Below are 24,682 nucleotides of genomic sequence, written 5' to 3'. Positions count from 1 at the left end.
TGTTACTGCCCAGATCCAAGTTTAGTACAATGTGTTGTCAAATGTGTTATTTTGGCAATTGAAAAAAGTACTTGCATTCAAATTTTATTCATGGTAACTTTTCAAACAATCCAAATTTCCAGTCATACAGTCACAACTTGACAAGTCGAAATAGTGGTTCCAGGTTTCAATGTCATGACATGTGCACAATTAAATGACAGCATTATGTGAACGGATCATTAAGGCCAATGGAGTTATTTTGCAAGTAACTCAATCTCATGTCACAATCTTCAAATGAAAAATAAAATTGGCAATGAAGCACACATAGATTCATCAAATGGAGTTTTTCCTTGTACAAATAATTATTGATTTTGATGTATTAATTGAAGCAACATTTATCTCTTCTCATAAATCTGATGATTTGTAGCATTATTATCTCAGTGCATATCACAACTGTAAGAGTCTAAGATTATTTACGTGGGTGCAGTTTATTTGAACCTGATTAATAAAGAGCCTGAAATTTTTGATCAATTTTCAATTAAGTTATTAAATCATGGTGACAGAGAATACAATAAGTTTCCAGACTAAGAGCAGTAAGCCGAAATAAGACGACACTGTTAACCAAGTTCACTTTAAGCTTGTCAACTCAGCAGTTTGCCAACTGTAGCCAAACTCAGAAACATTTTTGACAATTGGGGTTTTGGTTACATTATGAAAGGCAGCACCACAGCACAACTCATTGTAACTCTGCCACTTGAAGCTGGCTGGATAATGGGGTGCAATTAGTTGTCACTTACCCAGGTATAGAGATGCGTTCTCTGTTTTCACATTGTCGTCCAGGTAGGTGGGTCCCAGGGTGTAAATGGGGGTCGAGCCCACGCCGATGAGGAACTGGGCACAGACAAACAGGGCCACATAGAGCGTGTGGTAGTGGCTGGAGGAGTCCTTGCTGACACAGCCCGAATCCGAGTCCCTGCTCTCAGTGCCATTGCCGCCGCTGCACAGCCCCTGGTTGGAGGCGGACGTGTTGAGCTCCTGGATCTGATAGGGCGGAGAGATGAAGTGGGGGAGGCTGAAGAGAGCCGCTCCGGTGGCGATCAGCAAGCCGCCCACGGCCAGCCAGCGGGGCCGGTGCCCTCGCCCCCCGAAGTAGCTGATGAAGACCACCACCAGCAGGCTGCCGATGTCGAAGCAGCTGACCAGCAGGCCGGACTCGGAGCTCTTGAGGTTGTACCTCCTCTCCATGGTGGTGATGACACTGCTGAGGTAGCCGGACACCATGAGGGACTGGATGAAAGTCAGGCAGCACACACACAGCAGAAAGCAGCGGGAGTCCCCCAGCTGGCAGGGGGATTGCCAGGGGGGCTGGGGGCAGGAGGACTGAAGGCACAGGGGGTGCTGGCAAAGGGGCTGGGGGCAGGGGGGCTGGGACCAGGGTGTCTGAGGGCAGGGGGGCTGGGGGCAGAGGGACTGGCAGTGGGACTGGAGGCAGGGGGGCTGGGGGCAGAGGGACGGGGGGCTGGGGGATCGGCAGGGGGGCTGGGGGCAGTCCCCGTCGGCAGCCCCCTTCCCGCCGGGGCTGGGGGGCAGCTCCCGGGCCCCGGGCCACAGCAAGGTCGGGCCATTCAGACTGGGCAAACTTTTACATTTGGAAGGCTGGGCTGCTGCGAGCTGCCGGCTGCCCGGCAGCAGCGTGTCTGAAGCCATAGCGAGCAGCGAGCTCCTTCTGGGCTGCACTGCTGCCGCCCTCAGTGCAGGCAGGAGCGCTGCTCCGCACTCCGGGCTGCCCGCTCGCCTCTGCTGACTGACAAGGAGAATGTGAGCAAAGGCAGGGACATGGCGGGAGCCCCGGGACTCCAGCTCACTCACTCATTCCCCGGTCAGCAGCTGCTCGGTGCCGGGGCGGAGGACCAGGCTGCCGGCGGCAGCAGCACCGGCGCAGATATCGGCAGGCAGGGCGACTAAGAGCCAGTCTGGAGCCGTCGCCGTGTCCATCACCCCTGGGCAGTGCAAACAGCCTTGAGCCGGTGTCAGGCAGTGTTCATACACAGAGTGAGAGAGACAGGAGCTGCTCTCCCACCTCCGGCAGGGGCAGGCTGAGAGAGGGGGGTGGAGTTTACTCTGTCTTTCTCAATGCCGGGGGGAGGGGGCGGTGCAGGGAGGAGGAAGCTGACTGTTCATTCTGTTTGATGCGAGAAGGATGGAGCCTTGCTTTCTCTCATTCTGATCTGCTTTTGTCTCTGTATGTGTGAGCGTGAGAGAGGCTCTATTTCAAACTCCAGTGCTCAGTAACAATGACAAGAGGCTGTAACCTGCATTGCCCACAAGGGCACGCAGAATCCTACCCCAGCCTCGACTCGTTCATTTCTTTTTACACATATATTCTCAACTTCAAGCACATTTCCCCGCAAACATGTTCATTCAGTCTGAAGACTCTAGATAACAAGCCTGCGAGCAGACAATGGTCACTAGTTAAGCTTGGTTTTTTTTTATTGGGACAAAAAGCATACAAATAAACTTCACAGGATCATCGTACAGCACAGTCCGAAGGGATAACATCGGTGAGGCAATTTCGCCCAAGTTATTTTGAAAAATAAAACCCAAACTGTGTCAGTCAAGCCATGCGGGGGAAGGCTCCAACATGATTCGAAATCTAGCTGAAAATAATTCAGGCATCATGGCATCGCTTCCCAAAATAACAACCAGAATTAATTATCCATTACAGGGTAGTTCAACTACAATAAGAGAAGGTTTTTTAAACCACGGCTGAATATCTTCTGTCCCCCAACTCTTCTGGGATATCTGTGCAACCCAAACTGGAACACAGTGGGTCAGATACATCTGGATTTTATAGAGTACAAAATCTTGGATTTAACAGGCATTCGTTCCATTGATCTTCATGTTCTAGTTCAAAAAATGCGCTTGCCAACTTTTAATTGGAGAAACTCAAGATGAAGGACAAAAGTGCAGAACATCACTGAGGCTGAAAAGAGAGGACCATCGATCTAGATATTGCATTATCAGTAACAATAGTAAGGCTAAGAGGGTCCATTATTGAGTAAATCAAACAGTAATTTTTGCCAGCCTCATAATGTGCCGTAAATCCAAATTTTGTTGTCAGAGATACCCTGATCTCCCATTGTACCAGTGTTGACTAAGATTTGTATTGAAAGGCATTCAATGCCCTGAACCTGCGATATCCATTAGTTCCTTCTAAACATGCTATTATGACGTTAACTTTCATCCAATAATTTATATTTTTAAAACGAAAATATCCCAAGGACTTTTATGTATCGAAACCACTCCCCTGGCCTAAGAGGGAACAAAAAGTGACTTCCAGACTGGTGTTGTATTAATGCCTTTCCTGAAACTAATTCAGAAGGGTGATTTTTGTCATTCAAACGCAAAGATACTGGGTGCCTCAGACTATCAATAGAATCATAGAAACCCTACAGTGCAGAAAGAGGCCATTTGCCCATCGAGTCTGCACTGACCACAATCCCACCCAGGCCCTACCTCCATATCTCTACATATTTTATCCACTAATCCCTCTAACCTAGCATCTCAGGACTCAATTTTTAGCATGGCCAATCAACCAAACCCACACATCTTCGGACAGTGAGAGAAACTGGAACGCCCAGAGGAAACCCATGCAGACACGAAGAGAATATGCAAACTCCACACAGACAGTGACCCAAGCCAGGAATTGAACCCAGGTCCCTGGAGCTATGAAACAACAGTGCTAACCACTGTGCTGCCCTCAAAGAGTCAAACAATAACATAGGACATGTAATCAGCAAACCACTATTTGGAATAAAGAATTTAAACTTGTACCAGTCACATTATGAGAAACCATTTTGACCATCTGCTTTACATTCAGCAAAACTGCTTGCAGAGAGAGAACACAGACAAAAGCCATCAAACCAATTGCAAGTCATCCAAGCAGCCAAAGTAATAAACAGCAATACGTTGAAAGTGGGAAAAGGAATCCCCCAAACCTGTTCACCTGAGAACCAAGGCCTCCACTTTACCCAGAGCATCAACTTAATCTAAGAAACAACTTGCCTGCCTCGAAAGAGACTGAGATAATTATAAGTTGTAACCGTGTTGTTTATTTGTATCTATGATAGTATGTATTAGACAAATGAGTGAGACATGTCAAACATTGAATATGTGAGTGATAATAAAGAACCATCATTGTTTTTAAATTCACAAAAACTTGCTGCTGTTTCATATAATTAGGTTAGAAAGCACACATTTACCTCCTACACAAACATACTGATCATAGGCAGCGAAATGAAATACAAATTCTGTCATTGGCACTATAAAATACTTGGGTTTGTGCATTCCGAATAAATGCACTCTTAATGCCATGATAATTGACAATTACTGCCAAACAAACTGACTGACACTGAAAATTTAATTTCATTCCTTCAAAAGGTCATTAGTATTGGAGATTGTGTTTTGAAAACATAAATTCAAACAATTTTTTTTACTTTTTCTGTCTTCTTTAGCTCGTTCTTAATCATATGTTCTCTCCACAATCTTGATTCATTTTTTACGTGTTGAATATAATTTGTACTTCCTCCTTTTTACTTCCTGTTTTAAACTCTGCATACCTCAGGGAAGCTTTTTCCAATAGATTGTTTGAAGAGACTCAGTGTTATTTACCCATTCTTTGAGCCCATTGTTCTTCTGAATGCACAAACCTAAGCATTTTATAGCAAATTTAGTGGGAACTAGTCAGCAGCTACCTCAGGTTCATGGTATTGCAAGCCTTAATGCAGTGGACCTTCCATAAAGGACAAGAGGACTCTTGTCCTCTCTCCAGCTGGCAAGCAAGACTTTCACCTCCTGGATCAAATTCTGCCCGAGTCAGAAAAGACCAAGAGTCGTACAGCTTTGAGGCCGGGGTAAAAATGCAGAGACTGTGAGAAGATTTGATCTCAACACTGATTCCACAGATTAAAGGTGGACAATAGAGAGACATTTGATTCTGAGACCAGAGTCCTTAATTCTGAGACATTGGGGGCAATTCTCTGACCTCACCACGCCTGCCGCAGGTTGTGCCAATCCTGGACAATGACAAGCAGACCAAAGATCAGTTTCTCACCTGTATGCAAGTCTCCCATGCATTTCCAAATGTGAACTGGATCATGCCTATAAAGGGTGAAAGGCTGATAGCATATTTAAAGTAGTATTTAAAGAAAAATTGCTTTTGGTATGTGTAGAGAAAAATATTAATCAAGACAAATGTAGGTACCTTACACAGGCAGAAATGGGAATTTATAATGGGGAACAACAAAATGGCTGATCAACTAAATACATACTTTGGTTCTGTCTTCATAATGGAGGACACAAATAAGATACCAGTAATGTTGAGGAACACAGCATTTAGTGAGAAGAGGAACAGAAGGAGATTAGTATTAGTAAAGAAAGGATGTTGGGGAAATTGATGGAATTGAAGGCCAATAAATCCCAAGTGTCTAATAATCTACATTCTAGAGTATTTAAGAAGTGGCCATTGAAACCGTGGAGGCATTGGTGATCGTCTTCCAAGATTCTATAGATTCTGGAACAGTTCCTACAGATTGGAGGTTAGGTAACGTAACCCAACTATTTAAAAGGGAGGTAGCGAGAAAACAAAATTATGGATTAGTCAGCCTGATGTCAGTAGTGGGGAAAATGTTGGAGTCCGTTATCAAAGATTTTATAGCAGAGCACTTGGAAAACAGTAATCAAATTGGACAAGGTCATCATAGATTTATGAAAGGAAAATCATGCTCGACAAATCCAGTGGAATTCTTCAAGGATATAACTACTAGAGCTGATGAGGGGAAGCTGGTAGATGTGGTTTATTTATACTTTCAGAAGGCTTTTGACAAAGTCTCACATAAGAGATTAGCATATAAAATTAAAGCACATGGGATTGGTGGGCAGTGTATTGCGATGGATGGAAAACTGGTTGGCAAACAGAAAGTAGAGAATAGGAATAAACTGGTCTTTTTCTGAATGGCTGTAGTGACCAATGGGGTACCACAAGAATTGGTACAAGGACTCTGGCTATTCGCAATGTATATTAATGATTTAGTTGAGGAAATAAAATGTATTATCTCCAAATTTGCAAATGACACAAAGCTGGGTGGGAGAGAAACTGTGTTGAGGGTGCAGCGATGCTTCAGTGTGATTTGGACAAGCTGAATGATGGATAAATACATGATAGATGCAGTATAATGTGGATTAATGTAAGGTTATCCACTTTGCTGGCAAAAACAGGAAGGCAAATTATCTGAATGGCTGCAAATTAAAAGAGGGAACATGCAATGAGACCTGGGTGTCCTTGTACACCACTCACTGAATGTAAGCATGCAAGTGCAGCAGGTGGCAAAGTCAGCAACTAATGTATTGGTCTTCACAGCAAAAGGATTCAATTACAGGAGTAGGGATGTCTTGCTGCAAGTATACAGGGCATTAGTGAGGCAACATCTGGAATATTGTGTTCAATTTTGGTCTTTTTATCTGAGGAAGGATGTTCTTGCAATGGAGCGAGTGCAGCAAATGTCTACCAGACTGATTCCTGAGATGGCAGCACTGACGTAAGAGGAGCGATTGAGTCAGTTAGGATTTTATTCACTGGGGTTTAGAAGAATGAGGGGGATGTCATAGAAACATATAAAATTGTAGTAGGACTGGACAAGGTAAATGCAGGGAAGACATTCCCAATAGTAGGGGTGTTCAGGACCAGGGATCATGGTCTAAGGACACAGGGTAAACCTTTTAGGATTGAAATGAGGAGAAATCCCTTCACTCAGAGAGTGGTCAGCTGTGGAATTCACTACAACACAAAGCAGTTGAGGCCAAAGCATTGTATGTTTTCAAGAAGTTAGTTGTACCTCTTGGAGTGAAGGGAATGAAAGGGTATGGGGGAGAGGGGTGGAGACAGGATCAGGCTATTGAGATGAATGATCAATCATGATCATAATGAATGGCAGAGCAAGCTCAAAGGGCTGAATGGCTTACTCCTGCTTCTATTTTCTATGTTTCTATTTGAGTACTGCCCAGATGACTATTTGAATAAAGGCACTTTCCAGTGTATCATTAAACCATAGAACATAGGTAGAACATAACAGCACAGTACAGGCCCTTGACCCTCAATTTTGTGCCGAGCTATGTTTAAACCCAAGATCAAGCTATCCCACTCCCTATCATTCTGGTGTGCTCCATGTGCCTATCCAATAACCGCTTGAAAGTTCCTAAAGTGCCTGACTCCACTATCACAGCAGGCAGTCTATTCCACACCCCAACCACTCTGAGTGAAGAATCTACCTCAGACATCCCTCCTATTTCTCCCACCATGAACCTTATAGTTATGCCCCCTAGTAACAGCTACATCCACCCGAGGAAATAGTCTCTGCACGTCCACTCTATCAATCCCTCTCATCATCTTATAAACCTCTATTAAGTCGCCTCTCATTCTCCTCCGCTCTAAAGAGAAAAGCCTCAGCTCCGTCAACCTTTCCTCATAAGACCTACCCTCCAAACCAGGCAGCATCCTGGTAAATCTCCTCTGCACTCTCTCCAATGCTTCCACATCCTTCTTATAGTGAGGTGACCAGAACTGAACGCAATGTTCCAAATGTGGTCTCACCAGGGTCCTGTATAGTTGCAGCATAATCCCATAGCTCTTAAACTCAAACCCCCTATTAATAAACGCTAACACACTATAAACCTTCTTCACAGCTCTATCCACTTGAGTGGCAATCTTCAGAGATCTGTGGCTATGAACCCCAAGATCTCTCTGTTCCTCCACATCCCTCAGAACCCTCCTGTTCACCCTGAAATCCTCATTCAAGTTTGTCCTACCAAAATGAACCGTACCACATATAAGCTAGCTGCTGTATCAGCTGACCTTAGCTGAAGTGCTACAATTGGATTCAGTTCCGCTGCATGAGGGAAGGGAAAAATAAGCACGGTTCCAGTTTGTAAACGCAACTCTGACTCAAGCTGGATATTATGTCCATATTGATACTGAGTTTGAATGTAATCACAATGAGCTCTCAAGAACTAAATAGTGCACAGTAACCCACCAGATTCATAAACAGTTGTCACTTTGGCACTCGCCTAGCGAAAGTAAACATTTTAGGAGGAAAACAGACAAAGAGATGGGGAAAAGGAAAGATGTTGTTAGTGGCTTCTTTAGCAAATACTTTAAGAATTTCAAGAAATATTTTCCACTCAGCTGAATATTTCTGTATAGATTTACCTTTATAACCCTCAATCTCCTTCCAAACCACATTCTCATTCAGTTTGTTGGTGTAATCAGCATTTTTCAAAATAATCTGCAATATTACCCTTCTCGGTATAATGAATAAACAGTAAGAAAGCCTGCATGGATTTTAAACAATCTGAGATATACTTTCCAAATTTAATGTAAAAAGACAGCTCAATATAAAATCATATACAAATGTATAAACAATGAGCTCTTGTGGTGTAGTGAGTGGTATCATTGCCTCAGTGCCAGAAGCTCTGGGTTCAAGTACCACAATGTGAAGATGCTGGCGTTGGACTAGGGTAAGCACAGTAAGAAGTCTCACAACACCAAGTTAAAACTCACATTCCAACCATTATCTTGTAAATTGAATTTGTGTTTTTATATGCCCTGTTTGTGAACACAACTCCCACTCACTTGATGAAGGGGCAGTGGTCTGAAAGCTTGTGGCTTGTGCTACCAAATAAACCTGTTGGACTTTAACCTGGTGTTGTAAGACTTCTTCAAGTACCACTCCAGATGTTGGTGACAAGAAAAGTGTGTTCAAACACGGCCAGACAGGTTAATTATGAACTTGTAAATCCTTCTGATGTACACCAATGGCAATTAGTGAGAGTGGGAGAGATTCAAGGTCAGTCATGTGATGGAAAGAAATTTGAGACTTTTTCACCACTACCCATTGCTCTAGGTATACAATATAAATGTAAAGTGTCTGTTGCCACAGTACTCAGACTCATTGGAAGGCCAGTTGGCACCAATTGGTGCCAACAGCATGGGGTTCAAAACCCATTCCGGTTCTAGTGGATTTGGGACCTGCTTCCATGCCCTACCCATGGTGATCAGGCAGAGAACTAAAGAAGAACCACATGTATGACCAAGCAGCATTGCCAGAACTCTACCACCTCACCTGCCTAGAATCGGAATGGGCGAGGGTCCGACAATGGAAATCTCTGTTGACCTCAAGCAGGAATTTGCGTTCTCGCCTGAGCAAGGCTGTAATATCCCGTTTGGTTTCTAAGATTATTTTAACATTTAAGCACAATCTGCTTATTTCACTGGATCATTCTTTAAAAACATTTGTTTCAAAATTACAAACTTGTTTTAAATTTCTCATGGGAAATTGAAGCAGTGGTCCTTCATTTCTATAATTAAAATACACTTCCAGATCCCTGTAACCTGAATGAACCACAATGATGCACATAACATTAGCTGTTATGCCACCAGCCATGTCAAAACAGGAAGAGAGCTGAAGTGGTGTGGTCAGGTCTTCCATTAACTTGCTGACCTTTCGTTCTGTTTAATTACACTCAATGTTCTAAATGTTTCCTATACATTAAACCTATGGCTCTGTGCTTTTTCAGCCAAAATGATGATAGAGGCTTTACAGTTACACTAATGCTCCTGGATTAGCAAAGAGAAAACAGCATCCAGGGTTCCCACATTTGACTGCTGTTCTTGTAACTTATCCTAGAAAGTGTGCAGTATGAACTTTGAGATAGAACCATGGGCAGCTGGGATATCTCCATCTTAAATAATCAGTGTCTAAGACCACAAATCAGGGATGGCTAGTTGGGGGAAATATCAGCGAGCATTTGGTACAGCACTATATTTTAGCATGAGTCATAGCCCATATGAGAGAATATGCAAAAATTGCACAAGGGCAAAATGCTCTCTCTCTCTTATTTATACAAGAGATTTTATCCAACAAAAATGAGTAGATGTAATACAAACGTGTCAAAACAGGAACTATATATACTATTTTATTGAATTCATTGCTGCAAATCAATATTAAAGCAGTTATTACAAGTCAATACTAAATATGATATCTTAAAATGATCTGCTAGATTCTGCACAGCAAAGTATACCTCAGCACATTTTAGTTAATTATCCTTTCCACTGCAGAAGGTAGAAGGCCCAATATCAAGATGTCTTATAGTTTTAATGCTTTAGCACGTTCACCAATGTGATTTTACACCTCAGACTGGCCTTAAATTATCAATCTGCTGCTCACCACAATCTTTCATTTTTAATACAAGCAAAAAAATACATATAATGCTTTGACAGTGTGGTTGCTTTTCAGTTTTAGATATGAACATCATCCATTGTGAATAATAGAAACAGATTTTGTCTTCTGCACCATGGTGTAAATAATCACCAGGGACAAGAATATGGAGAAAAATCAGAAAAGACCTATCGGTCATGGAACCTGTTCAATTTTCCATCGATAGAAATTGGAGGCAAAATCGAGTGGACTCCATTACAAGCAGAATATCTTTCTTGTTCAATTTTCTCTCTGTACAAGAGCAGGAAGGGAGAATTAGCAAGAGGAATGTCTACCTCACTTCAGAAATAAACCCTATCATGCTTTTTTACCTTAAGTACGGATGCAAGCATTTCTCACACTTGTAAAATACTTCTAAGTGGGCTATGTTTAGATAGGATTATTTAATTTGTTTTAATTGGGTTTATACCTATCTAAAAATAGTGCTATATGCCAATGCTTTATGAATGTATCAAACATTCATCCTGGGCTTTGCCAAATCAGAAAGTTTACCCTTCCTCCACATATGTCTACATAAAAAAATCCTTGACTTTAGCAATTTACAGTTTGAAATATTTTGAGATGATAAGTTGCTATATAAATGCAGACAGCATATCAATATTTCTCAAGCACAGAGGTTATGTTGAAGGGCATAAGCAAGTTATAAAAGATCTTGCTAGAATGGTGCAATAGGGAAGCCAAAACAAACACTGGGTCCGACTTAACCATCAAGTTGCACCTGTTTTCATTGAAAACTTGGTAAAGTTGGGGTGAGGCGAGTAGTGTGATCCACACCTGTCTCCACGTTGGATCCACTTTACCAAGGCCTGAAAATGGGCGCGATTGGGACTGCATCCGAAATGCCAATGGCCATTTAAATGCATTTATATTGAATTAATGGGCTGCATGCCCAACTTTACCAGCACTTCCCCCTTTACCACTGCATTCGCCAACGTGGAATCAGCACAAAACTGACCATAAAAGTCCAATTTGGGTACTTGACCAGTGAGGGTTAGTGAGGAGGTCAGTGCAGAGTGCCCCTTGGCTCTCTGCTGTTCACAGGTGTTCTTTTGTCACAGCCATTTTATTTCCTCAGGTTGGATCGGCTCTGTGAATGTGTGTGGGGGCTGGGGGTGGCTGCTGCTTAGCAGGATCTCCAATGTATGACTTACAGCACGGGTCCGGGTCTCAGCACTGACCTCGGGTCCTGCAGTGCAGCTGGTTCCCAGTGGGTTCAGTTCACTTCCAGCTGAAGATGTGCACAAAGACTTGTAAATTGCATTGCTGCAGCCTCTGAACTTCGCAAGGAGCTGTGATTGTGGAGAGCATGTGGCTGGAGGAATTGGAGGGTGGGCTGTGACTGTTGCTGGGCTCGGGGAAAGTAGCGTTCCTTAACCTCTACATGTGTTCCTCTCCATCTCCCACTCTCCCCCTTCAGAGTGACAAAATGGCTTTTGCGATGCAACCAATCCATATTGCTGTTCTTTTGGTTGCTGCTGGAGCTGAGGAAGAGCTGGAGGAAGAATTGTGGGTATAGGAGGCCCGGGCCTTACCACTTGCGGGAGTAGAGGGAGCTGGCCATCAGGGGCAGGTGGCCGCTGCAGGAGAAGGAGGGAGCAAAGACCTGAGCAGTTCCATGCATACGTGTCATTTGAACAGATGTTGGACACCATGTGCCACTGATGTCTCCACCTCTAAAAGGAGACAGTGCAACACCTGTGCCACCTGTTGCAGGACCTAGCACCCGAGGCAGGGGGGCACCCACTCTTGTTGGCTGTCAAATTGACAGCCACTCTGAATTTTTATGTGATTGGCTCCTTCCAGACCCCTAGCGGAGATGTCTGTGGTGTCTCGCAGTCAGCTGTGCCCATCTGTGTCAAACAGGTCACTGAAGCCCTGTATGCCCGGGCTGGGCAGCACATCAAATTTAACCTGGACCAGGTCCGTCAGGAAGCCCGGGCTGCAGGGTTCGCAGCCATTATGGGGATGCCTAACATCCTGGGGACCATCAACTGCATACATCACCCTCAAGGCCCCCCTATAAAATCTGTGGAGATTCATCAACAAAAAGGGGTTCCACTCCCTGAATGTTCAACTCATATGCAACCATAACACGAACATTATGTTTCATTGCCAGGAGCTCAGACACCCCGGAGGCATTTGAGGAGGAGCCCAGGTGGCAGAGTGACTCATGCGTGATATGGCTGGTGATGACTGTGCGAAGGCCTGTGCCTGAGGTGGAGACCCTCTATAATGAGGCCCATGTAGCCACCCACGAGATAATGGTGCATTGGGTTCCTCAAATGTGATTCCAGTGCCTGGACCGATCTGGCGGGTTCTTCCAACACAGCCCTGTGATCTCTTCCTGAATTGTGATCATGTGCTGTGCCTTGCACAACCTGGCAGTACAGAGAGGTGGCATATTGGAGCTGGGGGAGGAGGAGGAGGACATGAAGCCTGACCAGCCGGCCGTTGCTGAGGAGGATGATCAGCAGGAGGAGGAGGAGGAGGATGAGGAAGAGCATGCTGAGGAACACCAACCAGACGCTGGAGGGCTGGCAGCCCAAATGAGGCAGGCAAGGGAGGTCCTAATCACCAGGCAGTTCACTCACTAGGTGTTTGTATCTATGGGTTCCATCTACAACCACCCCCCCCTCAACAATTCCTTCTGTATGCTGCAACATTGTCACACAGGGTACTCTGTGTTAGCGAGTTTTTTGGCTGGCAGGCAGGGTGATGATCACTCACTAAGCACCATAATGATGATGCCCTGGTGCAACTATTCTGACTCCTACCTGAGCTCTGCACCTGGGCTCATGTCTGTGTATTGGGTAAGGGATTTGAAACCATCATAGAGGGCAATAGGGCGACTGAGGTGGGGAACGGGAGAGAATCACTCATGGGTTCTGGGGAACCAATGGCTTCCTTTTCTCAGTGTCACAGCATTGAGAGGCCTCCCCAGCTAACATCAATATGAAGCATCCCTCAGGTGATCATCAATGGAAGAGGATTCCTATTCAAGACAAATCTGAGACAAATTAGGCACAATTGGGTGGTGAAAAAACATTTAATTGCAATTAAAGAGTTTAAATAAGACGTTCTAATATAAAAACTTGGGAACAGAAAACATTAAGATGTTTAAATATCTTTCTAACTAGTACAGCATTTCACTTGTGCCATCTCAGTGTAACTACAACTCCCTAAACTTACATGGTCCACCGCTACTCCTTAGTGACTCCCCAGAATGTACATCGGAGATGGAAGGGGCCAGCTGCTTACCTCCCCCATGGCCTGTGATGCAAGTGTGGGCATCCTCTGAAGGCTCTCAACCTTGAGGGTGCTGGCCTGCTTCCAGGTGTCTGGGATGTTTCCATGATAGCCTCTTCATCCTGCTGTCCCTGAATGCCCCCGTGTCAGGAAGGGGGAGATTTAGAAGCTGTAGCTACAGCCGCAGTCTTCTGGCTGGAAGACCCCAAGATGGGCTCAAGCCCTTCCTCATCCCTTGGGATTCCTGTGGGCCCTGGGTCACTCCATGAGACAGTGGTGTTTCTGCAATAAGCTCCAGCGTTATCTGGCATTGCCAGTCTTGGAGGACCATCTGTGTCCTACTCATGGTGATCAAGCCCTCTGCAATGACCACTTGTCGGGGGCCATCTCTCAATGGCCGCAGCAAGTGCCGTCTGATACCGGGCCATACTTGACAACTCCTCAGCCATGACCCTCAGTGACTGGGCCTTGTTCTCAGGCTGCAGCCTTTACCCGCTGTGTCTCAGTGTTGTCCCTCAGGGTCTTCTGCAAGCTGCAGAATCTCAAGAATCCTGTTTGGTCCCTCAGCTGTGGCCTGCTGTTACGCAGCCATCGCTTGGAGCCTGTTACTCATGGTGAGGATTCCTTGTCCCTGGCTTCCCACTGCAGACGCCATCCTTGCAGTGCTCACCTGGGAAGATGAAAGACAGGCAATAGCTGGTCCACCGGAAAGCTTTGCAACTCCCCCCCAACAGCCGCAGAGTTAGTCCAATGTAGCCGTCGCCCCTTCTGCATTCTCTGGCTCTGTTGTTGCATCTCCTGCAGCTAAGGGAGAAATGATCTCACAGACCCAGCATGTAGACTGGGGCCAGCTGAGTCCTCATCTCTGGCAGGCCCCTGCGTGTCAGAGGCCTTGGATGTTCTCTCCTCTACCCAATGTACATCAGCGGATGTGTTGTGCTCACCAGAAAGTGATCCAGAAGCCCCACTACTAAGTGGACCCACCAATGTGTCAGTATCTGGGATGGTAAGTTATGAGGTGGAAGCTGACGTCAAAACTGTGCCACCCTCAGAGGTCCCTTCAGGCATATTCTCTGAGGAGCTGTCCAAGCTGTCTGGACCAGGATGAGCGGGAGCTGCAGTACGGGCTTGGAATCCAAAAGGCCCTGGGGCACCCTGATCTGTCCCTGCAACACAGAACACAAGATTAAGTGCAAGGGATGGAGAGGAATCTGGGATGGCATTTCTCCATTGAACATGGAATAAAGCATCAAAAAAATTACATCACAGGAACAGGCCCTTCAGCCCTCCATGCCTGTAGCGACCAGGCTGCCCATTTGATTTGTAACCTCCCTACCCTTCCAGGAACAACATGTCTCTATTCCCACCCCATTCACATAGCTGTAGAGATGCCACTTAAAGGTCACTATCGTATCTACATCCATGACCTCCCCCAGTAGTGGGTTCCAGGCACCCACTTTCCTTTCCTTGCGGATAAACATGCCTCATACATCTCCTTTAATCCTTGCCCCTCACACCTGAAACTCATGCCCCCAAGAAGTTACCTCAAAGTGATTGGAGGAATGACAGCTGCTCAATCTTGACTCCAGCCCGACCATTCTGTCGCTGACAGCCTGCATCTCTCCTTCTCTTGACAATTCCAGTGCCTGCTATTCAAAGGGGGTGAGGACCCGAAGGTCTGGCTTACCACCCTCTGTCTTCACCCTCTCGTGGGTGTTATGGTCAACCTTCTCCTGTGGAGACAGAAGGAGCCCTGAAAGAAATGATGGTGTGACTCCAGCAGAGTATCAGGTTGTGGCCCTTAGAGGACGTGCAGTGGGGCTCACTGGGGGCGATAGGAAGACGCTGCTTGGGGATCAGGAGCTGGAAGCATGCAGGGTGCACACTGATGACCTCATAGCATTCGGTGAACCGAATATAGACCGAGGCTGTCCTGCCCTGTATGGTTCCATTAGTCATCAAAACTATCGGAGGCACCTGAATTCGCTCTCTGTCCAGGGGAATCACTTCATTCACAAGGTGTGGGAACATGTTTTCTGAATCCACAAATTACCAGCTCCATTTGAAAACCACCTCCACATGCTACCATGGAAACAATATTTTTATCTTCTATTTTACATTCTTCTCCATCAGTAAGAATATCACTGGTCATGTTTAGAAAGATCAAATTATTCTTCTCCAAATTTTTATTTTTTTTATAATCAGTTCTCTTTTTCTACCTTCTTAGTGAGCTGAAGGCTGTGTCTCTTGCTGATTCTGATTACCCGTAGCCCTTACCCAAGTTGCCATTATTTTTGTGCATAAGCCAACACAGATAAATACTTAGAGGCAGTTTGATGCAAAATATCAAAGTGAAGCTTAATGCAATGTCAATACTTCCATTAACCAATGAAGAGCACTGGAAATCTCAGCAGATTATTTTCCTCCCTAGAAGCTGGGCACTGAGGTTAAATTTAGTCATCCACTCTTGCTGGGGTCATCCACCCAGCCGAGCAAAACCAACACCAGGACTTCTGGTACTCACCGTGGGGGGATGCAGTGGCCCAGCCAAACCTCCATTGACGATCCCATAGAAAATCCCACACAGTGTCAAATCCTGGGGCAGGATTTTTCAGCCACGCTCACCCCAAAACCAGAAAATCCTTTGCATGGTCCTCCCCGACCCTGTCTGCTACGATTCACATGGCGGGCACAATGGGAAAATTCCCCCAACCTGGCTTTTCTGAGCAAATGCCTCAGTCACCAGCTAAATAATTGGAAAAACTCCAAGTCAATGATGCAGCTTGATTTCAACCTGAATTTGAATGATCAGCTAAATTTATCTCTACAATGACAGTGTGAAGTTACACATTATCACATTGAATATTTACATAATTACTGCTGCCAATGTAATTGCCTCCAAAAAAAACCCCTGCCAACCAACAAGAGGAAAATCCAGCCAATAATCTTCAAATAATTATTGCCTTTGCTAACAACTACTTATTAGCTTTGTGTCTGTTTACGGCTATAAATTTACTTCTCTTATCTGCACAATGATTGGTGGTGTTAACTTAAACTTCTGCAAAGTGTTTATTCCTTTATTTACTAGGATGAGGCAGTGTCAAGTTGACAATCTTTGTTGCAAGGAATGCCATCAATTTCACCACCTGGTGAAGTAGATAGAGAAATTTGTATATCTACCAAATGACTGTTTCAATGTTGCTCTAGAAGCTCTTTTCATTTTAAATTTCATTAGTCAGTTGTATCTAATTTTTCTAAAAGTTAACTATCTTTCTCCCATTGAGTTCCATTGAATATTACCTAATGAACAACAAAAATAACCTGGATTGATATAGTGCCTTTAACATGGTAACATGTTCCATTATTTTTCACAAGAGCATAATAAGACAGACATTTGACCAGGTAACCAAATGTTCAGTAAAAGCGGTCAAGTTTAAACAGAATCTGAAAGGAGAAGCGGTGGAGAAGTTTATGAAGGGAATTTCCAGAGCTTGAGGCCACATAAATGAAGGCACAGCAGCTTACATGGAGCAAAGGAAGTTGGCAATACAAAAGAGACTAGGATTAAAGGATTGTACACCTCTTAGCTGGATGTGGCACAGGAGGAGTTCATAGAGGGAGGGAGGTCCTGGTCTATATGCTGAGATGAACTAAAGCTTGGGCAGCCATCACAGGACTCAATGGGGAGAGGGGACTCTCTAGGGCCTTCTCCTTGTGGTATACGAAGGGACTGGAAACCATTGAACCACTGGGGCTGTGTGCAACAGAGAAAGCAGTGACAAGTGGTGAGGCATTTCATTGAAAGAAATGGGTGTGGAGAGTCTGCAGAAGGATCTAGATAGGCTGGGCGAATGGGCCAGGAAATGGCAAATGGAATTTAATGTTGGCAAGTGTGAGGTGGTCCACTTTGGTAGGAAGAATGGTAGGAAGGACTATTACTTACGTGGCGAAAAACTGCAGCAGGCGACGGTGCAGAGGGACCTCGGGGTCCTTGTGCATGAGTCGCAAAAACCCAGCCTGCAGGTGCAGCAGGTGGTCAGGAAGGCGAATGGGATGCTGGCCTTCATAGCGAGGGGGATTGAATATAAAAGTAGGGAGGTCTTGCTGCAGCTGTATAGGGCATTGGTGAGGCCGCAGCTGGAGTACTGTGTGCAGTTTTGGGCGCCGCACCTGCGCAAGGATATTTTGGCCTTGGAGGGAGTGCAGAGGAAGTTTACTAGGCTGATACCGGAGTTGAGGGGGTTGAGCTATGAGGAGAGGCTGAATAAACTAGGCTTGTACTCGTTAGAGTTTAGAAGAATGAGGGGAGATCTCATTGAGACGTATAAGATGATGAATGGGATGGATAGGATAGAGGTGGAAAGACTCTTCCCGCTCAAAAAAGACAGTAGGACTAGGGGGCACAGCCTCAAGATAAAGGGGGGGCGGTTCAGAACGGAGTTGAGGAGGAACTTCTTCACTCAAAGGGTGGTGAATCTCTGGAATTCTCTGCCCGTTGAAGTGGTGGAGGCTGCCTCGCTAAATATTTTTAAGAAGCGGGTTGATGGGTTTTTGATAAGAGAGGGGATTAAGGGTTATGGGGAGAGGGCGGGAAAGTGGAACTGAGCCACGACAGATCAGCCATGATCTTATTGAATGGCGGGGCAGGCTCGAAGGGCCAGATGGCCTACTCCTGCTCCTATTTCTTATGTTCTTATGTTCTTATGGATCTTTATTTTACTCTATGGAGTGAGAAATTTGAACTATGTAGTATACTTTTACAAACTTTATGAATGAAGTATATTTTGAAAAAAATGTGATGCCAAAGCAAACAAGGTGAGGCATTCTTTTCTACAGAGCGTTGGGGGGGCCTGGCTATTACTCCTACCTGGTGACCTTACCGTTTCCTTGTGCAAGTCGTATGTGCTTCCAAGTCCATCTGTCTGAGGAGGTGGGGAACAATGTGGCAATATCTGAAAACCTTCGGGCAAAGTGAAACAATAGCATTCTCACAACAGGTCTCAGTAAGTACAAAGAAAAGGAAATGAAAATATTTTCCCAGAATAAGTAGAGTTAGAACTTTTCAGAATTCTCAAACTTCCATCAATGCAACTGAGAATCTACCTTGAGAGCAAAGGGACACATTGGGAATATCTATAAATGAACTCTCCAGGGATTCATGGGGCCAATTGCAGGAAACGCCAAAGCAATGGGCTTTGGGGAAGTGAGGAAACTTAGGGGAAGTGATTTACAAGTGGATCCTTCCTCTATCACTCTTTGTGGCACAGGAAGAAAGATCATTGGTCTCACTATCTTGTCACTCACTGGCACACAAAGTTTCCACACTGGAAATCTATTCTTTGCAAGTGTAGCACCATCACTGAAGAAATTCACCACAGAACTTTTTACCTCTGGCAAAACAAGCTGGACATGACAGTAGATAATTTTAAGGCATTGAATACTCCTTGAATGGACGTATTAAGACCTAAGTCTTCCTCATCAATGATTATCTTGAGACTTTATTTTACAATTTCACCCACTGACAATGACACGGACTATATACTGGAACATGTATTGTGGGAAGGCAGAGGCTTAGTGGTATTGTCACTGGACACATAATCCAGAGATACATCTGGGGACCTGGGTTCAAATCCTACCCATGGCAGAATTCAATAAAACCAACCTGGAATTTAAGGCCTACTACGCTGTTGTAACTAGATCTCCCAACATGAACTGCGGCAACAATGGCAAACTTGGCTCTGTTGACTCTTGCTGCTCCTCACTAACATCTGGGGGCTTCTGCCAAATTCAGGAGCTGTCTTACAGACATAGTCATACCTACTGCATCATATTTTATTGAGAATTTCTCAAACATCACTGCCACCATCCCTGGTGCGCACTGGCAGGACAGGCACAGCAGAGGTCAACAGTCAGGAGGGAGTTATCCTGGGAGTCCACAACATAGACTCAGGTCAAACATGGGCAAGGAAGCCATTCTCCACCACCCACCCAAACAGCTGATGAACGATGTCCAACATAGAAAGGGCACTAAATGGATGGGGAGCTTACATCACCAAAAGTTGCTTGGTAGTATCACTACTGATTGAGGCCTAAAGGACATAACTGCTCTGCTGGATGTGAGACAAGTGGTGAGGGAACTAACAGGAAGGAAAAACATACTTGATCTCATCCTCACCAACTTGTCGGCTGCAGATGCGTCTGCCATGACAGTATTGGTGGGAGTGACCACCGCACAGTTCTTGCAGAGGTGAAGCCCTGTCTTCACATTGAGGATCCCTTAGATCGTGTTGTGTAGAACCATCATTATGCTAAGTGGAATAGATTTTGAACTGATCTAACAACTCCAGACTGGGCACATGAGGTGTTGTGGGCCATCAGCAACAGCAGAATTGCAATTAACCACAATCTGTGACCTCATGGCCCAGCATATCCTCAACACCACCATTATCACCAAGCCAAAGGATCAACCCTGATTCGGTGAAGACTGAAGGAGGGCTTGCAACGAGCAACACTGTGCATATCTAAACGACGCATCAATCAGGTGAAGCTACTTGTGCGCCAAACAGCATAAGCAGCAAGTAAGAGACAAAGCTAAATAATTCTACAATCAATGGTTCAGGTCAACGCTCTACAGACCTGCTACGTTCAGCCATGAATGGTGGTGAACAATTACACAACTCAGTGGAAGAGGAGGCTCTACAAATACCTCCATTCTCAACGATGGAGGAGCCCCGCGCATCAGGGTAAAAGATAAGGTCGAAGCAACAGCACAGCCAGAAATTCAGAGTGGATGATCCATCTCAGTTTCCTCTGGAGGTCCCCAGCATCACAGCTATGTGTCATCAGCCAATTCGATTCACCCCACATGATGTCAAGAAATGGCTGAAGGCATTGGATAGTGCAAAGGCTATAGGCCCTGACAATATTCCAATAATAATACTGAAGATCGTGCTGCAGGACTTGCCACACCACTAGCCAAGCCGTTCCGCTGAAGCCCAGGCATGTCCTGTACCCAAAAAGCAGGACAAATCCAATCCAGCCAGAACACTACATCAGTTTACTCTCAATCATAAGCAAAGTGATAGAAGGGTCATCAGAAGTGTTATTAAGCAATGCTTAGCATTAACCTGGTTACTGATGCTCAGTTTGTGTTCTACGGGGTCACTCAGGTCCTGACCTCATTACAACCTTGGTTCAAACAGAGGTGATGTGAGAGCTACTGCCCTTGACCAAGTGTGGCATCCAGGAGCCCTAGCAAAACAGGAGTCAACAGGAATTGGGGGAAAACTCTCCAGTTGGAGTCATACCTGGCACATAGGAAGATGGTTGTGTTGGTTGGGGTTCAATCATCTCAGTTCCAGGATATCACTGCAGGAGTTCCTCAGGATTGTGTCCTAGGCCCAATCATCTTCAACTGTTTCATCAATCACCTTCTTTCCATCATAAGGTCAGAAATGGGGATGTTTGTCAATGACTGCATAATGTTCGGTACCATTCATGACTCCTCGGATGCTGAAGCAGTCCATGTCCAAATGCATTAAGACCTAGACAATATCAAGACATGGACTAATAAATGGCAAGGAACACTTATGGCACACAAATTCCAGACAATGACCATCTTCAACAAGAGAGGATCTAACCATCGCCTTTAATATTCAATGGCATTATCATTGCTAAATCCCCCATTATCAACATTCTGAGGGTTACCATTGACCAGAAACCAGCCATATAAATACTGTGATGCAAGAGCGGGTTAGAGATTAGGAATCCTGCAGCAAATAACTCAGTAAACAGCACCTACACCACATGGACTGCAAGAAGGCAGCTTACCACTACCTTCTTAAGAATAATTGGGAATGGTAATAAATGCTGGCCTAGTCAGCAACACCCACATCTCATGACTAATTTTAAAAAGGATGTTATCTATTTGAATGAAACGTATTAGCATTTTAATTCTCACACAACAGACTTTAACAGTGAGCACCATCTGTAGCAAATCCAATTATTCTCCTCTATACTACTGTGCTTCTGCCCTCTGGTGGAGAGATTGTGCAATTTAACAGTCAGAGAAATGAAAGTGTCAAATTTTTAACTTCTGCGTCCAAAAGTATTTACTGGTGGAAGATAAAGTTTAATTAATTAGTGTCAGAAGTAGGCTTACATTAACAATGCAATTAAATTACTGTGATATTAACTTCACTTAAAAAGAAAGTGTCCATTTGCAGAGGCATACTAAGTAAAATTAACAGTTAGCGGTTTGTTAGCTTTGGTCTGTGTTTAAACAAATATTAGTCCTTCATAATTTTGTATAAATCAGCATAATGTGGCAACATTTAAAGTAGTAACTAACTGGATAATTCATTCAGTTGTGAGAATTGAAATGAATGTCTATGATGCAAACTGTTACCATTTTACGATCCTAAATAAAAACAAAATCCCAAAATGTTCCCACTGGTGGAAGGATTAAGAACCAGAGGACACCAATTTAAGGATATTGGCAAATAAAGCTATGGTGACAGGGACAACACAGCGAGTTGTGATTATTTGGAATGCACTGCCTGAGAGTATGGTGGAGACAGATTCAGTCATGGCTCGCAAAAGGGAATTGAATCATTATCCGAGGAGGAAGCAAAAGTAGGGCTATAGGGAAGAGGCTGGGAATGGCATGAGGTGAATTGCTCCTGCAAAGGACCGGCACAGACATGATAGGCTAAATGGCCTCTTTCGGTGCTCAAACCATTCTATGATTCTATTCCACAAATCAGTGTTGCCCAATGCATTACCCCCATGTACATAATTGTATATTCAGATGCAGCTATTTGCATTTTTGAATAGCGTACTAAAAAGATGAAATAGTATGTCAGCTTGATATTCACACTTGTATGGCTTCTGCGTGTGAACTTTGACCTTTTTTCTGTGTTTATTGGTAAAACAATAAGAACAGAAACATATTCAAATTCTGGAGGTAAAAGGACAGGGAGTGGGAAGAGAAAGCTCAAGAGATCCAACAACTTGCTGACCATCACGTAAAGTTTCTTTTGAACTCAGAGCCATCATGCCTTTTGTTCACAGGCTAGAGTTTCTCTTCTTAAAATAACAACGCCATCCGTCAACGTTGGAAAACATTTTCAGCAACTTCTCAACCATGAATCCAGCTAATACTCTGAAATATCCTGTGATAGAATCAGCAGTTGAACCTTTACAATGGGAGAGCTGCAACAGCAATCAAACAAATATGAGCAGCTCGGGGCTAAAATTAAAAAGTAGAATCAAAAAGGTAATAATCTCCGGATTACTACCCGACCATGAGATAATTGGCAGTAAAATTAAAGAGATAAATGCATGGCTCAAGAGAAGGTTGGTATAGGAGATATTGATTCAATTTCGTGGGGCATTGGCACGAGTACTAGAGAAGGAGGGATCTGTTCCAATGTGATGGTCTTCACCAGAATCATATGGACCAAAGCCCAAGCAAACCTCATAAGTAGGGTTGTAGATAGGTCTTTAAACTAAATAGAGGGGGCAACCGTTCAGCTGCATGGAAAAACAAAAAATCAAAGTTAAAGGAGAAGGTAGGAGTGCAGGTTAGTGATGAGGTGGATTGTTACCAGAAAATAAAAGGAAGGGACAGAACCCATTTTTGCAACAAAGAATTATACAAAAGTAGAGAAATTTGATAATAGAACAAACTTAAAGGCTTTGCATCTGAATGCATGAAGTATTTGGAACTAAATTAATGAGTTAACAGCGCAAATAGAGACAAAGGAGTATTATTTGGTGGTGATTACTGAGACATGGTTACAAGGAGACCAGGTATGGAAATTGAAGATCCAAGGGTATTCAGAATTGCAGAAGGATAAACTGAAAGGAAAAGGAGGTGGTGTAGCATGGCCAGTGAAGGAAGGAAGCAGTGTTGCAGTGAGAAATCATCTAAGCACTGGAGATCAAGATATGGACTCAGGTTGGGTAGAAATAAGAAATAGCAAGGGAAAGATATCCCTGGTGAGAGTAACCTATAGGTTCCCAAAACAATAGTTCCACAGTTGGGCATAGTACAAACCAGGAAATACTGGTGGCTTGTAAAAAAGAGACAGCAATACTCGTGGGTGATTTTAATAGGCACATAAATTGGATTAATCAAATTGGCAAGGGTAGCCTCATGGGAGAGTTTGCAATATGTTGCGGAACCAACCAGGGAGCAGGCTATTCTGAATTTGGTATTGTGTAATGAGCAGAGATTAATTAATGACCTCATAGTTAAGGATCCTCTAGGGAAGTGTGATCATAGTATGATAGAATTCAAAATTCAGAGAAAGTAAAACTGGAGTCCCACACTCACATTCTGGAGTTAAACAATGGTAATTATGTAGGCATGAGGACAGACTTAGCCCTAGTAGACTGGGCAGGAAGGCTAAAAAGGTAGGACAGTTGATGAGCAGTGGCAGTTGTTTAAGGAGATATTCAATTTTTGCCAACTAAATTTCAGAGAGGAAGAAAGATTGCAAGAGGGGAAAAAAACATCCATTGCTAGCAAGGAAGTTAAAGGCAACATGAAGCCAAAAACTAAGGCATACCTTATTGCAAAAACAAGTGGCTGGCTGGAGAATTGGGAAACTTTTGAAGATCAACAAAAGCCTACTAAAAATGTAATTAAAAGACCAAAGGCAAATTACAAAAGAAATCCAGCACAAAATATAAAAAAAGCTAGCAAAAATTTCTATAAGTATATAAAAGGCTATAAAAGAGTATCTAAAGTGAATGTTTGAAGATGAAACTGCAGGGTTAAACGTGGGGAACACTGAAATGATGGAGACACTAAATCAATATTTTGTCTCAGTTTTCACAGTGGATGACATTAGTACCAGTCCAATAAGAACAGATAATGCAAAGGTAATAGAAAGGGAGTAACAATAATCATCAATAGGGAAATAGTATCCAACCAAATATTGGGATTGAAGGCAGACAAGTCATCAAGGCTTATATCCTAGGGTATTAAAAGGAACTGGCAGTGGAGATAGTGGATCCATTGGTTGTAATGTTCCAAAATTGCTTAGATGTGGGAAAGGTTCCTGTGGATTGCAAAATTGCTATTGCAATGGCCTTATTCAAAAAAGGAGAGAGGCAGA

General features: G+C 44.0%; 1 protein-coding gene across 2 annotated transcripts in view; it reads right to left on the bottom strand.

Annotated features, from left to right (window-relative positions):
* The window catches only part of LOC145346623 (solute carrier organic anion transporter family member 5A1-like), a 167,376-nt gene extending 165,328 nt beyond the window's left edge, over nt 1-2,048 (bottom strand). The window contains exons 1-2 of one of the 2 annotated variants that reach the window (XM_080194114.1): nt 1,524-2,048; nt 777-1,331 (exon numbers count right to left, since the gene is read on the bottom strand). In XM_080194114.1, the coding sequence (XP_080050240.1) occupies nt 777-1,331; nt 1,524-1,686 (718 nt within the window). In that variant the 5' untranslated portion in view covers nt 1,687-2,048. Of the gene's footprint in view, nt 1-776; nt 1,360-1,523 lie in introns of those variants that run through there. The other variant, XM_080194112.1, reaches the window with a different exon arrangement.
* Between the last annotated feature and the right edge of the window lie 22,634 nt (nt 2,049-24,682).

The sequence above is a fragment of the Carcharhinus amblyrhynchos genome, chromosome 8, assembly GCF_965287045.1.
Source record: "Carcharhinus amblyrhynchos chromosome 8, sCarAmb.v2.hapA, whole genome shotgun sequence".
Lineage (NCBI taxonomy): Eukaryota > Metazoa > Chordata > Chondrichthyes > Carcharhiniformes > Carcharhinidae > Carcharhinus > Carcharhinus amblyrhynchos.
The sequence above is the reverse complement of the archived record's forward strand: the minus strand, read 5'-3'. Positions and strand labels throughout refer to the sequence as shown.